Below are 15174 nucleotides of genomic sequence, written 5' to 3' on the forward strand. Positions count from 1 at the left end.
TGGGTGTGGGTGCAGGGGGACATGAGTGGGGGCCTGGTGGAGGGTGCCCTGCACTGCTGGGGGGTGGGGGTGCTGGGAGACATGGGTTGGACATGAGTGGGGGCCTGGTGGAGGGTGCCCCTGGATGCTGGGGGGTGGGGGTGCAGGGAGACATGAGTTGGACATGAGTGGGGGCCTGGTGGAGGGTGCCCCTGGCTGCTGGGGGGTGGGGGTGCTGGGAGACATGAGTTGGACATGAGTGGGGGCCTGGTGGAGGGTGCCCCTGGCTGCTGGGGGGTGGGGGTGCTGGGAGACATGAGTTGGACATGAGTGGGGGCCTGGTGGAGGGTGCCCCTGGCTGCTGGGGTGCAGGGGGACATGAGTGGGGGCCTGGTGGAGGGTGCCCCTGGCTGCTGGGGGTGCAGGGGGACATGAGTGGGGGCCTGGTGGAGGGTGCCCTGCACTGCTGGGGGGTGGGGGTGCTGGGAGACATGAGTTGGACATGAGTGGGGGCCTGGTGGAGAGTGCCCCTGGCTGCTGGGGGGTGGGGATGCTTGGAGACATGAGTTGGACATGAGTGGGGGCCTGGTGGAGGGTGCCCCTGGCTGCTGGTGGGTGGGGGTGCAGGGGGACATGAGTGGGGGCCGGGTGGAGGATGCCCTGCACTGCTGGGGGGTGGGGGTGCTGGGAGACATGAGTTGGACATGAGTGGGGGCCTGGTGGAGGGTGCCCCTGGATGCTGGGGGGTGGGGGTGCTGGGAGACATGAGTTGGACATGAGTGGGGGCCTGGTGGAGGGTGCCCCTGGCTGCTGGGGGGTGGGGGTGCTGGGAGACATGAGTTGGACATGAGTGGGGGCCTGGTGGAGGGTGCCCTGCACTGCTGGGTGGTGGGGGTGCTGGGAGACATGAGTTGGACATGAGTAGGGGCCTGGTGGAGGGTGCCCCTGGATGCTGGGGGTGCAGGGGGACATGAGTGGGGGCCTGGTGGAGGGTGCCCTGCACTGCTGGGGGTGCTGGGAGACATGAGTTGGACATGAGTGGGGGCCTGGTGGAGGGTGCCCCTGGCTACTGGGGGGTGGGGGTGCAGGGGGACATGAGTGGGGGCCTGGTGGAGGGTGCCCCTGGATGCTGGGGCGTGGGGGCGCAGGGGGACATGAGTGGGGCCTGGTGGAGGGTGCCCCTGGCTGCTGGGGGGTGGGGGTGCAGGGGGACATGAATGGGGGCCTGGTGGAGGGTGCCCTGCACTGCTGGGGGGTGGGGGTGCCGGGAGACATGAGTTGGACATGAGTGGGGGCCTGGTGGAGGGTGCCCCTGGATGCTGGGGGGTGGGGGTGCAGGGGGACATGCGTTGGTGCGCAGTAGTGCAAGGTGACATGTGGGTTGGCTGGGGGGCATGGGCATGGTGGATGGGCTGCCTGCGGGACATGTGCAGGGTAGTCCCCTGTGGTGTGGGCCGCCTGCAGGGGCCGTGGAGGGTGTAGAGAGAACACCTGGGAGGACCCACACGGGCAATTCACGTGTAGTGCTCCCTGCGCACCCCTGGAATACATGTACCCTGATGGAATTGTGTGTGATACGTCCCGCGCACCCCTGAAATACATGTACCCTGCTGCTTTTGCGTGTGATGCTTCCCGCGCACCCCTGGAATACACATACTCTGATGGAATGGCGTGTGAAACTTCCCGCGCACCCCTAAAATACACGTACCCTGCTGCTTTTGCGTGTGATACTTCCCGCGCACCCCTGGAATACACGTACCCTGCTGCTTTTGCGTGTGATACTTCCCGCGCACCCCTGGAATACACATACCCTGATGGAATCGCGGGTGATACTTCCCAAGCAACCCCTAAAATGCACGTACCCTGCTGTTTTTGCATGCGATACTTCCCACGCACCCCTGGAATACACGTGACCTGATGGAATCGCGTGCGTTACTTCCCGCGCACCTCTGATGTACACGTACCCAGGACAATCGCGTGTGAAACTTCCCGAGAACCACTGAAATGCACGTTCCCCGCTTGGCGTTTGCTGTTTGGCAGCCCTGTGAACTGGTCCAGGGTTAGCGCAGCCCTTTGCGATGATTTGGGAATTTTGAAGGCTTTTCCTTGCACGACGGCGTTCTTGGGGGCGTAACTGGCACTGCTGCAGGGTCGCTGCGCCACTCTGCGCCACGGTTGGTTTTGGAGGCTAAAATCCATGAATACGCTGTGCGATGAAAAGGATTTTATCGCACGAGGCTGGCGCAGTGTATCGCATGGGGACACTGTGCGCCAGCCGCGTGCGCCACTTTTGTGCGTATTTCTATGAATTACCCTGTTAGTATGCGGTTTCTTATTGTTTTCTCAAACTATATTTGTTATATGGACCTCTACAATTGGTTGGCATGCTTGTACCATGTCTGGAACATTTGGTTCACTTAGCAGCACGTAAGCCCAGACCCAGGTTCAAGGAGGTGGGCCTGACTTTACCTCCCGACCCAATTAGCCCAACATCTCTAACCACCCATGCCTTTTGCAGTGTAGATAGTCTTTGAACTTGGCCTTGCAACGCATCCTTGTCTCTGAGAATACACGGGCACTCTCCATCGTTGTTCTAGCACTCCCGAGTTCAAACTCCATTTTCATCCTTGGCTCACGTGACAGGAGACCACGATTGTCTATTTTGCAGCTTTTAAATGTCTTAAATGAATGAAACTTGGCATGCTTGGCATTATTTCTTTCCACCTTAACAAGGGACGATTCATCTTTGTACGTTCGCTCCTTTCCATAATAGATAGCTGACCTTGTCTGCTTCAATCTTGATGTCAGACCAGACAGGCTCGCCATGCAGCTCCATGATTCAGCTTATTCTTGCTGCAACATAGTTTTTCTCTTCTCTCGTCATGGGTCCTGGTTTACTAAATTTGTCATACCGATGTCCAGCTTTTATACAATGGTGGCTTTGCCTGCATTCTATTGACTACATATAGCCAGCTTCTATGATGACTTAGTCTACTTGCGTTTCAGCATCTGTACAATTATTGAATCACTGTGAACCTGAGAGAGACAACACCTCAAACCGTTTTTAAAAAATGTTTTCCCTGCTCCCCTTACAAGTGGTCACCATACATAATGTCAGCACAGCCTTTTCCCGGCAACTATATGCATGGCGGCCCCTTGTGTAGGTGTAATATTACCGGATACCCTTCCAGTGATGGTATCAGGGGTAGAGGTTATGCAACGTCACTTAATGTGATATCATCGGGGTCACTTCCTGTGAAGTGAGCAGGAGCGAGATGCCACTCCTGCTACGCCAGGAATCATGGTGAATTGCTGTTGCAATTGCAGGATCTATATACTTATTCAGGGCACGTGGTTGTAAAAATGAATAATACAAACAATGAAATTGCTCTGATGGTGCTTTATAGAGTGTCAGGAATGCCACCCAATGACTAAACAAAATATAAAAAGCATAAATGAATGAATTTAACTTTTCGGAGAAGAATAAAAAATTGTATCAAAAGATTGTGTGGCCTTTTAATAGTATCTAAAACAATGTAACAGAGCAGAGGATATCGTCTGTTTATTCATAGATAATGAGAGGCGCATTTAGTTTGCAGAAGTGCTCTGCACAAAGAGCAATACATGGGAAGAGGGAGCTGCCTCTCCTGTGGGGCACCTTCTGCGAGCACAGGTCAGCAGCACATTCAATGCACAGGAATCTTCCCAAAGCGGCTCTAAAAGGTGATCCTACACGTTGGCCCTTCCATGGAAAGTCGTGCGAAGGGTGCGATAGGGAGAGCCCCCCACATTAATCCCTCAGCCCACCAGGAGCTGTGCGGAGCTCAGCCCACAAAGCCCTGTGTGCTTTTGAGCCAGGACTCTATTTTTTTAATGTATTTATTTATTTGCATTTATAAAGCGCACAACGGCCGTAGGGCATCGTGGCGATTTACAGAATCCTTCACTTGGAGACAGTCAGACGGGTGACAGTATATGGAAAGGTACAGTAGAATATACAGTGGTAACATATGTATATTATGCTGTTGCTTAGGTTACAGATGAACAACGTATTTATACATATTGGTTAGATCTAACAGAACAGTATAGTTTTCTACATTTTGCTGAAGGTAGTGTAGGATCTTTTCTTTCTTAGTGTAGTGGGCAGTGCATTCCAGTTTTTTGGTGCCAAGTGTTGAAAGCTGGACCCTCCAGCCGCTCGATGACTGCGCTTCTGCAGTGGCTTCAGCGCAACGATTCCAAGGGGTCACGCTCACAGATATGGAGATAGCACCTGCACCACAGCTGTGGGCCAGACCAACGAGATGATACCACTGATCCTTGCATCCGGTCCCAGGACCACAGCAGTGGGCAAAACTTGATTTTCATAGTGGTCCTTGTGCTTTAATATTGAAAAGCAGAACTTTGAGGACTAGGTGGGATGATCCAAGGGAGAGCAAGGACCCTGTTCCTTCTATAAACATCAGCACAAAAGAAAATGCCTGCGGTGTCCAGCCCACTAAGGTATTTCTACAACCAGTTGCAGAATCACACCGATGTTGTTCAAATCATGCCAAATTGTGGAGTGAGTTTTATGAAGTGTGTGGGTGTAGTGGGATTCAGAAACAGCACCCCCATTCCACTCCCAACTTCCGGGGACTCTTGCAGCACCAACTAGCATGCCCCCCTGGATTGAGGGAAAACTGTTTTTTGCCTGCAGTAAATCATGAGACCAAGATAACAAGATGTGCTGTTTATTCACTGTAGCATTCAACGCCTCAGACTAAGGTGTGTGTTCGGTCTGAATATTCCAGAACGATGCGCCCCCACTGTGCCGGCATTGTCATGAAGCCATCCCTAGTCACTGGCTGCACCGAAAACTCCAGGCGGCGGCCGGGGCCTGCCTCGGGCACCGCCAAGTTCACCACACGATAGGCAGCAGCATGCGCTAGGCCGATCAGATGGGGTTGCTCAACACTGGGGAGCGCAACTGCCCGATGGCATGTCACACCTCGACAAAAGATTCGAAACTGGCGAGCCTGCTGCAGCGGGTAGGACCAGTGCAAGGTCAGGCTTAGGTAGAGCTGGGAAGCTTCCGGACTGTCTCTCCGCCACAAAACATGCGTGGCCCTCAAATCCTGTACACGAGACTGGGGTGCCGACAGGCCAGCAGCGTCAACCACCTGCAGGAGCGAGAAGAAAGAGGATCAGTCATATGCCCCCTTAGTGGGCTTCAGGAGGAGAAAACTGCTTAGGGTAACTGAATATTGGGGGGATAGGAGGGTGCAGAAAAGGGGGAATTAAAAAGGGTTTGGAGCAAGGGTATAGGGGAGAGGGCAGGATGCTGGGGTCAGACATGAAGGGACACAGAATGGTGCATGGGGTACAAATGGCATTGGAGTAAACACAGTGATGTTCCCCCTTCCTCCAGTTTATTTTCCTCCTGGCTTTCTTTCTTACATATCCCATGCTTGCTTTGAAACACTTGTGTGTAGGCGTGTTATAAACGCTATATCTTATCATGCTCATAATCTAAGTGTCATATCTGATCCCTCCCTCCCAAATCTGGAGCCTCTTGTTTATTCCTGCCATTATCAACTTTACAATATCTACCAGATTCGTCCTCTTCTCATTTTCGTGGCTACTTGGATTCCAATCTTCAATCTTTTTTCAGGTTGATCTTTGTTCCTCACTCGTCCTCTCCCATCTGGCCTACGCCCTGTCTTCCACCTTCCTTGGACACTTTTGGGCTTTTTTTCTGTAGGTCTTTAGTTTCGCAACTTCTGTATTGCTTTCAAATCTATCCGTGACGTAAGCTCCCTCACCTCTCTTCTATCACATTGGTGCATTTGCCTCCTAGATCCCTCTGTTAATCTCCGCTTTTCTCACTCGCCGTTCCCCCGCAGCTGTGTGAACAGTTTCCCCTCCTTGCTCCTAAACCCCGTAGTTCTCTTATTCTCTTCCTTCTGCTCTCACTGTTGCCTCGGTTTCCTCGTCCCTCAAAACTAATATGCTCTCCACTCCTAAACTTTAAGATTGTTATTTCTGGGTGGGATGCGGCACACATCTCCTGAAGCTCAGCATGATTCGGGCCGCTACCCGGTCGCGTAGTCCGTTTCCTCCGTCACTTCTCCTGAACAAGAGTGGGAGTGATTGCCACAGGCTGAGAGCTCTTGGCTCGCGTTCTAGGGTAGAGACTAGCTCCAAACCTGGGCTGCACTCTGCATCTCTCCATTGATAGCAAGTAGCGGGTTATCTTAGCTTTCCGGATCCCAGCAATCGCCACAACCATCAGCCAAGACTTCCTAAGGCCCTTTCCTTGCCCACTGAAAGTGGCAGCCGCAACATATTATCCTTTTGCCCCACTTCCTGGATCCTCCTCCTTCCGGTTCATCTCTGGAACTCTGAACTTCAAAAGCCACATCCACAATGGCTCCCTGCATCTCAATTAAGCTAGTCAGAAAATAGCATTGCTGTCCCTTGTTACTCTGCCTTCCTGTTCTGACAGTAGGTTTTTCTCAGATTACCAACAGCTGTTTTTCCCCTGTGGCTTCTTAGCGGCTCTGCCTTCTTTGATCTCTCCTTGCCTAATTATTGGGCTGGAGAGCCAACGTAGGAAGGTACTTCAACTACTCAACCTGCAAAACGCTCCCACCCACCCTTCCACCAGTCTAGACTCCTCAAGACTACAAGGACCCCGGTCATTTGTACAATTGACACCAATTGGCTTTTTCTACTTGTGTATTTTTCTTGTATATTTGTATAACTTCTGCTCACAGGCAAGAAAAGAGCAGGTTGAGCATTGCAGAGAGAAAGGGGTGCAGAGGGACACCTTAAGGTGGTGGTGAAGAAATTGTATTAGGTCACAGAATGAAGGGGAAGATCTACGGTGTGCATGTGGGGACATAGGAAGAACACTGCTTTGGGATAATAATTTGGAGCTAGGATGTTGGAGAAGAAAGGACTGGGATTACAGACAGTCATGGAGAGAAGATGTCCTTAGGGTAACCCTATTATGGGAATAGGATGTTGTGACAGAGGAAACACCAGGGGAGGAAAGGGTCACTGGCTAGATGACCTTTGATGCCAGTATCAGTGTCCTGGCCCGTATGGCGTAATTATCTTAACTCGGCGAATAGGAGAGGTGCTCTTACCCTGATCTCCCCCAGGCGACAGGTGAAGATGATCTCCTTGTCTGGGTTAGATGGGGGTCGGGATACGTGGATGAAGAGGTCCTGAAGGTGGCAGTCCTGCAGCTTCACCTCGTAGCACCTACAAAAGGAATGAGCAGAAACAAATCAGAGAGACACCCAAGGAGTGAGAGGGAGTGGGAGAGAGAGTGCAGTGTGAGAGACATCAACGAATACAGTCAATAATACAACACCAGAAGGAGGAAGCAATTATACACATTAGAGGCCGACGCCCAGAGATGCCTCCGAGAAAGTCTCTCTTCAAGACATCAGGAGCCAGGAAACCGTCATAAAAGCAAGACAGTGATAACTGACAGAGGAAAAGATAGTTCAGAGACCAAAACAATGCCTGAAAACCAGCATGTGAGAGAGAGCAGATCTTAACAAGCCTAATGGGCTTCCTCGCTCCATTCTGTTTATCTGCAGACTGTGTAGCACGGTGTGCAGTTAGACTAGCCTACTGTGCGAGAGGGGGGTGGGAGGGGAAGAGGGGGAAGAGAGAGAGAGAGAGCGCGCAAGAGAGTGAGCAGAAAGAAGTCTGCTGGAGGCATAGACTGCTTCACTAAACGACGGAAGGGGCTGCAAGAGAAACATCACAATCAGTGACAGTCTTCCAGAGATGGACATCAGAGTGAGGCACACCAAGAGAAGGGTTCAGGGAGAGATGCATACTTGCAGAGTTGCAACAGATCCAAGTATGTGACTGCTTAGAGTATCTAGCAAGCATGGCTAATCTTGCAAGACTAAGATGGTCACTCCAGGAAACAAAATGTCACGTCCTTCAGCCAATATGCTGAAAAATGGACAGTAGAGATGCTGAATGCCAGGTGATGATGCGGGGCTCGAAAAGCAGCTGTATGGCAAATATTCTAATTGGCTATTTAGACAAATCTACACACGTCATCAGGAGTCCTTTATTGCCCATTTGCCCTTCCCCCACACCACCAACCTCCCCAAGCCTCCCTTTCACACATTACAGTGTGGCAACGGGTTGCTCCAAGACTTGAATAGGGAGGCTGAGATGCAGCGAAAATGATGTCACTTGACGAGGCGTACAGGCTGCAGCGAGTTCACATGTAAAAGCCGGACCATCCCACCAGCGCTGAGAACCAATCAGGTGAATGTGTGAACACTTTTTGGGAATTTCATTATTTTTCTATCTCAGGGAGCCCTGTTCCGACATGAGGGTTTGGGGTCGGTTCTGCTTTTTTTGGAACTTTTCTAGCGGGGCAGTTGACGCATACTCCCCCGACGACACCCTCACCCCTCCCCCCCACCCCACCGCCCCTCCACCATATACTGGATGCCCAACATGGACCCTAGGCCAGAAGAGGCGGAGTTGAGAACTTCCTGACTTGGACAGCAGCTCGAGCAGATCGGCAGCTGTCTACAGGAGAGCCTTGGCTTCTGGTGTTTAGTTGCTCTGCAGGAGGAGTTGGGCTACATTACCATTAGAGGGCCAAGTCACACCACCTGGATGCACATGCTGAAACAATGCTCGATTGGCAAACTGCGAAGGTAAACTCCCCTGAGGAGCAAGTGGATCACATGTTTTAGAAACCCTACATCGGCTTGTCCTTTGGTATTTGCATTTGACGAGCAGGAATGTCAATTTCAATCAGAAATGACCCACAAATACACATTTAAAGATGGCAGAGCCATTCCCCAGAAGGGTGCATCTACAACAGTACAAAAATGAGAACAGGCGGTGAGCCAGTTTACAAGGGTGTGAGAAAAGTGGGACATAGACCAGGTACAAAGAGAAAACATCAAAATATATATGTAAAAACTAAAGATTAACATAGGGACCCAAGAGGAATAGAGTAAACGCGCCAGTAGATGCCATCCACCAACAGTGCACATGAGCTTGCTGCGTCATTTCGACGAGGAGAAAGACAGCAAGTTGGTTGCAGCGATTATGGCATGAGAACGGGCGATGTTAGGAAAATCCTCAGGTCTGGATGGGTTTCTGAAGTCTCCAATGAAGGTATAGAAAGTGGATCCTCGAGGGACGCAAAGCGTGAGCCCCTCAACACTTTGCTTCCTGAAGGCCACTTTCCCAGACATTGCGCAATGTAGACCTGAAAATTAGGCCCAACATCAGCCTGCTGTCAGCCTGGAAGACTCCATTGGGGAAATGACTCCCTGCTCTTCGGCAAGATCTCGGGAGGGGAGCTGTGCTTTGGGCACTGTGAGGCAACCTGTTGACATTCTGTGCACATACCAAGTTTCACTGCATCCTGTAGCCACAGCTTCTTTTGATGCTAAGAAAGTCTTTGACAGTGAGAATTTAACCAATGTAGAGCACACCCGGATTCAATGAAAAATGTCTGAAGCTTTTGAGAACATTATAAATAGGCCTTCAGCAAAGAATTTGACAAAAGGTAAATCTTACATTCTGTATATCCTAGTGAAAAAAGGAACCAATGTTTCTCCTTCAATGTTGATCTTGGTGCGTTGGCGGTCTGGATATGCCAGAAGGATCAGGAACAGAGTATTCCCAGCGTTGATGGCTAAGGTGTTTCAGGGCGCTGGCGGCATGATGGTGTTCCCAAAATATTCAGGCGACTCTGCCGAGCTATTAACGGATATGATGTTGCAATCAGGCAGTGCACCTGAACATAGAAATAAATTGGAGCAAGACAAAAGGTGTTCCCCTTAACCATTCTTGGGCACTCTTGGAGATTTGTGGTGGGAGGTTGGCCCGGATGGGATTAGATATGTGGGGATCAGATTGGGGAGGGACCGGAGAAGAATTCCAATTGCGACCTCGAGAAGGCAGAGTGGAAGAGATTGAATCTCACTTTATTAGGGGGAACGTCAATGCAAGTAAAAGGGTGCCTTATGCAAAGGATTCTGTACAACCTGCGAAATATTCTGCTCCAAATACAAGAGAAGAAAATAAACAGGTTTACAAAGGACTTTTGATGGGGTGAAAGACACCCTGCACCCGGTCAGTCATACTGTGGTGTCCATGCCAGTAGCTCACTTTTCCAGCATGGAACCCACTTTGCTGGGCTTTCTGTGCTTGGCCTCATTTGTGCGGTCCTCCTTGCACTACCCATTTCCATGTACAAGAGAGGCCAGCTCCATCATCAGTCCCAGAGACAGTTTAGAGGGGGAGGGGCGGGCAAGGAAGATTTCTCTTAATGTCCTTACAAGGGCTAGGCCTCAGGCCACAAGTGTTGCTTTGCCGGAGCCTTCACTTCCAGGCAGTAGTTGGGAGGGGGAGAGGAAGAAAAGTGTTCTGATATATGATATGGTACTTCATTTATAACAGGCCTCCCCTGGCTCATCTGTCCTGGGGAGTGACCAGCACACTTTCTTAGTTGGTATGGTTTCTGTTCTCCATATCCACCAGGCTCATGTGGTCCCCTTGCATCCAATTAGGGGCCTTGCAGCAGTCTGAGGGTACCCAGAGCGCGCTCCGTAGACCATCTATGTGTGCTGCCGCGTGACCGATGACGCTGCGGCCCTTCTCAAGCTCACTCCACCTCAGTTATAAAGGAAGCCTATGTACCTTAAAGTGGAGCAGATGGGATTCTCTGCTCTTTTGTGGTCCTTCGCTTTCTCCAAGACGTGCAGCCATCTTGGCAGCTGCTTCAGATTAGCACCCCACCCCGTAAGGAATTACTCTTCAGTCCATACCTAGGTGCCACCCAGGCCCGTTGCATTTCCACACCCCATCCGACCCCTGTGCCCTTAACACCTCGTGCCGCACATTCTAACCCCCCCCTCTTAATCGCAAATGTTGCCCTCAATGACATGTACAGCGCTTTAATGCTTTAACCATAGCAGAGGTAATGTCATGCCACTCTAAACACACAGGACCACTCGGCTTTCTGAACCCTGATGGTGGCGCCGAGACTGGATAGCCCAGCGGCACATTATACTGCCCATGGAGGCTGTGTCGATCTAGGCCTACACAGGGTCCCTTAGAAATCCTAGATGTTGTTGCAAGCCTGCCAGTACTGCCATGTTACGGTCTGTGAGGGATCACCCTGCTGAGGTGGAAATAACGTTAGGTCTACAATATGCTCTTGGGTCTGGGTCACACAATGCTGTGCGGAGGCAGCATCTTAAGGCAATTGGGTCCTTGGAATGATCCCTGTAACATCCGAGAATGCCAGCTAAATGGAAGTTGTCTAGCTATTGATACATTCAATCGTCCCTTGGCATAAGCCCAAAGTAGAAGCACAGGGGGTGATGGGGGTGCCTTTCTACCCGGTGCATCTAGCGACTTGCTCTCATCCCAGGGATATACTGTGGCAATAGAACTGGGCTCACAAACAGCCTTCACGACGTGGTTCCAAGCAGCGGAGTGTCAATATCATGGCCGTACAGCAGGGGGCGCCACATACGGACCGACATTCTTTATGGCCCTCCGAAGTCACGAGGGGCACGATGAAATATTACCAGGCCTAAAGTCAGTCAGTGTCTCTCTCTCATATATATCACATTAAAAAAAGGAATTGTATAAGGCTGAAAATGACATTGAACTAAATTAAATACCAACAATCTTTGACCTTAGAACAATGAGAAGCTGAGCTGGTTCGGGCAAAATTGGATCCAGTGAGCACTATGGGCGGGGGACCACTACCTGCTCGTCTGTGTGGCAGGCCACCACCGTGCCAGAGTGGCAGGCAGCACAGTCCCCACAGTGCTTTATTTGCATAGGGGACTGTGATGCCTGCCTCTCAGCCAGGGTCCCAACTATGCATTTTTTAATGCGTTTTATTAGTGCCCACGGTGTGTGGTGCTCATTTATCGACCTCGGAAGGATGAAAGGCTGAGTTTGGCCCTACCGGGAGTCGAACCTGCGTCGGCAGGCTCTGCCCAGATGCCAAAGCGAGCGCTCTACCGGATGGGTGCTAGGGAAAAGATTTTGAGGAATTACCGTACTTGTAGATTTTGTGACAATGAAGTAGAGATTTGTGATAGTTTGTGAAGTACTGTCTGAACTACTCTATGATTTTTTGGGTAGGTTTATGATGAATGCTTTTTAAAGACAGGAGTTCTGGACGAAACATTTAAATAGCAATGACATTTTGTTGAATATTGCAATTTTTAACTTTTTGACAAAGATTTTAAAATAGATTCCTGATTGTATTGTATGTATTGTAATAAATAACAAGTGTAAACGTTATTGCAAAGGTTTGTTATAAGCTATATGCAATTAAATGGTTCCATGTGATGTTACCAAAATGAGTTTTACCGTAAACTTTTACAGAGCTGATTTATTGAAAAAATATCTTGGTATTTTATTTTTGGGGTTTCCCTCCTCCCAAAGCCCCCGTTTTTTTCTAGTTGTAACCCAACCCCACCCCAACTACTCCTGTATCCCCCCCCACCCTAATCTATTTTTTTAAAAATACATTTGAAAAAGTCAGTAATATTTTTTTGGTAAAACAGGTTTCCGTACAGCCATTTCGGTAACATCACTGGTTATCAGTTTGATGCAGGGTCCTTTCGGCTCCACAACAAACAGTGCACATTCGGCAAGGAGTCGGGAGACTGTCCCCTCCGTCACCTATTATTGCGCTGGCAGCCTAGACATGCTGCCTGGCAGGAGAGGAGTGCTCTCCTGCCCGGAGCGTGTTTACATCACAGTGAGGAGGGGGGGCATACAGTCCTGCCCGTGGTTGTGTGGGAGCGTGTGGAGGATGCATGCAGGCAAGTCAAATGTGTTTTTTTGTAATGTGTATGTACGCATGGAGTGCATGCATGTATATATGATAGTCTTTGTTTTTATGAATGCCTGGATGCAAGGAGTTGCACATGTGTGAATGCATGGGTGAACGTGTTTGTGTGTCAGCCCCCAAATCTAAACATAGGAGTGGGGGCTGCTAGGGAATGGCATTCTTTTTTGCTTTACCCTTAATGCACAGTCACGTGCAACATGGGTAAAGCAAAAATAATAAGCAAGTTATTAAGCAGTCGTAATAATACTTATCTTTGTTTTTCCTTTGATCCACAGTTACTGTGAATAAAGGGTAAAGCAAATATGACATTAGTTATAACCTGGCTAGATGACCTACATTGAATGCTGGCCAGTGCAGCCAGTAATAACACTTATCTTTGTTTTACCTCACGCATCAAGGGTAAAGCAATCAAGTAAAGTGTTGTCATTTGCCTACACTCAATGTAGTCCAGTCTAGCCAGGTAATAACTATTGTCATGTTTTCTTTACCCTTGACGCACAGTACCTGTGCATCAAGGGTCAAGCAAACATGATAAACGTTATGTGGCTGAATATACTTTCTTATTGTGGCATGGCATTTTATTTACTCTGTTTCAAGGGAGAAGCACACAAGTGACATAACCCGTGCATACACAAGAGTGATTAGTGCTATTACCTGGCTAGACTGGCCTACATGGGATGGATAATAATGCTTATAATGTTTGCTTTACCCTTGAAGCACAATTACTGAAAGAGTAGTGTCAGTCTGTCAATACTTTCTTAATGTGGCATGTCATTTTTATTTGGCATCAAGGATAAAGCAAACAAATACTATTACGTGGCTTGATGGACCCATTTACATTACCTGCTGCCTATTGGGCAGCCCTTATCTGACAATAGAGCTGTAAATCATGGCTCCAAGGAACACTGCAGGAAGTCCATTCAGCTCTAGCTGAGACACACCTTAAAACCGCACAAGCCACTCCTGCCATAGCAAGTGACAGATGCAACCTGGATTTATTGTCAGTCCGCACTAAATCCGCGTGGGTTTCAGCTCTTTTGGCCCGCCTGAAAAATATTGTGTGGGACCCCTGAGATTCAGACAAACCAGAGACAAGGGTTGAACACAGCCCATTGTGCAGCCGCTCAATAATGGGGATCCCCTGCAGTGCAGGACTGCGGTGTGTCTGTAATGCCCTGGAGCCCAAGAGGACACTCTTTTAAGGTGTATATTGGATATGGGCAGATTGACAGACATACAATCAAAGACTTCAAAGTCACCCTTGGTATAAACTACAGCTGTTTGCTCTACCCAAATTCACCCTTGGCAGAAACTACAGCGGTTTGCTCTACCCGAGTCCACCTGCCACCTATCCTGACCTGGTAAGTCTTTGGCTGGAAGATGGCGCTGTGAAGAAGCAATATTTTAAAAAACTTTAATTTTTTTTTTTATACCATCATTCAAAAACATTGGGACATCATCACCATGGATAACAGATTCGTGTACAGCTCCACTCATGGGTACATATAAACGTAGCAACAATTTGAGAAACCGGTTACTGCAATCAAGAAAACCGGCAACCCGATCAAGGCCAACAAGACTAGGTTGGGTGCATATCCTTGCCTTAATTCTGTGAACTGCAATAATGTCAAGGGCAATATAGTCTACCATCCTAGAACAGGCAACATTATCAAATGGAGGCACTTTGCAACATGCGATAGGGCACATATCATGCATGTCATAAAACCTCTGTGCAGAATTTACTATGTTGGACAATCTAAGAGACCTGCCAAACTTTGCTGGAATTAACATAGATAGAACATACCAACAAAGAACCTGAATTCTGTGCTTACAAGGCATTTTCAGGAACATTGCCACCAGTTATCACAGATGCGTTTTCAGATTATGCAGGTCATTTCCATGGGCCCACATGAAGTTGGTAACAGGACATAGAACTGAAGGTATGCAGTCTTTATATCGAATATTTTATAAAGAATGAACATAGATCAAATATTTTATAACGAAACATTTTATAGATAATGTATTTAGGGGTGGGGTAAAGGGTTACATAGTTTTGGGAAACAGTTGGGGTTGGTATTTAGGGGTGGGAAACAGGGGATTGGGGACAAACAAAAATGCAATCTCTATAAAATTATTCATTATAAAATATTCTAGATTAGTTTACATTCTTTATAAAATAGTTCGGTATAAAGACATGTAACTGAATTGAAGTGTACTGGATAGACAGACTTGATTCTGTTTCTCCTGGTGGAACGAACAAAGAATGCAATCTATAGCGCCTTCTTTGAATTTTGTATGGCATCTAACCTTCTCGTTTACTTGTC

At 49.0% G+C, this 15174-nt stretch overlaps 1 protein-coding gene across 1 annotated transcript in view; it reads right to left on the bottom strand.

The window, feature by feature from the left end:
• Positions 1-4696: 4696 nt before the first annotated feature.
• Positions 4697-15174, bottom strand: part of ENGASE (endo-beta-N-acetylglucosaminidase) — a 233987-nt gene continuing 223509 nt past the window's right edge. The window contains exons 13-14 of the mRNA XM_069655216.1: positions 7113-7230; positions 4697-5141 (exon numbers count right to left, since the gene is read on the bottom strand). Of these exons, the coding sequence (XP_069511317.1) occupies positions 4737-5141; positions 7113-7230 (523 nt within the window). The 3' untranslated portion in view covers positions 4697-4736. The remainder of the gene's footprint in view (positions 5142-7112; positions 7231-15174) is intronic.

Source organism: Ambystoma mexicanum, chromosome 3q (assembly GCF_040938575.1).
Source record: "Ambystoma mexicanum isolate Mex_15411 chromosome 3q, UKY_AmexF1_1, whole genome shotgun sequence".
NCBI classification, from domain to species: domain Eukaryota; kingdom Metazoa; phylum Chordata; class Amphibia; order Caudata; family Ambystomatidae; genus Ambystoma; species Ambystoma mexicanum.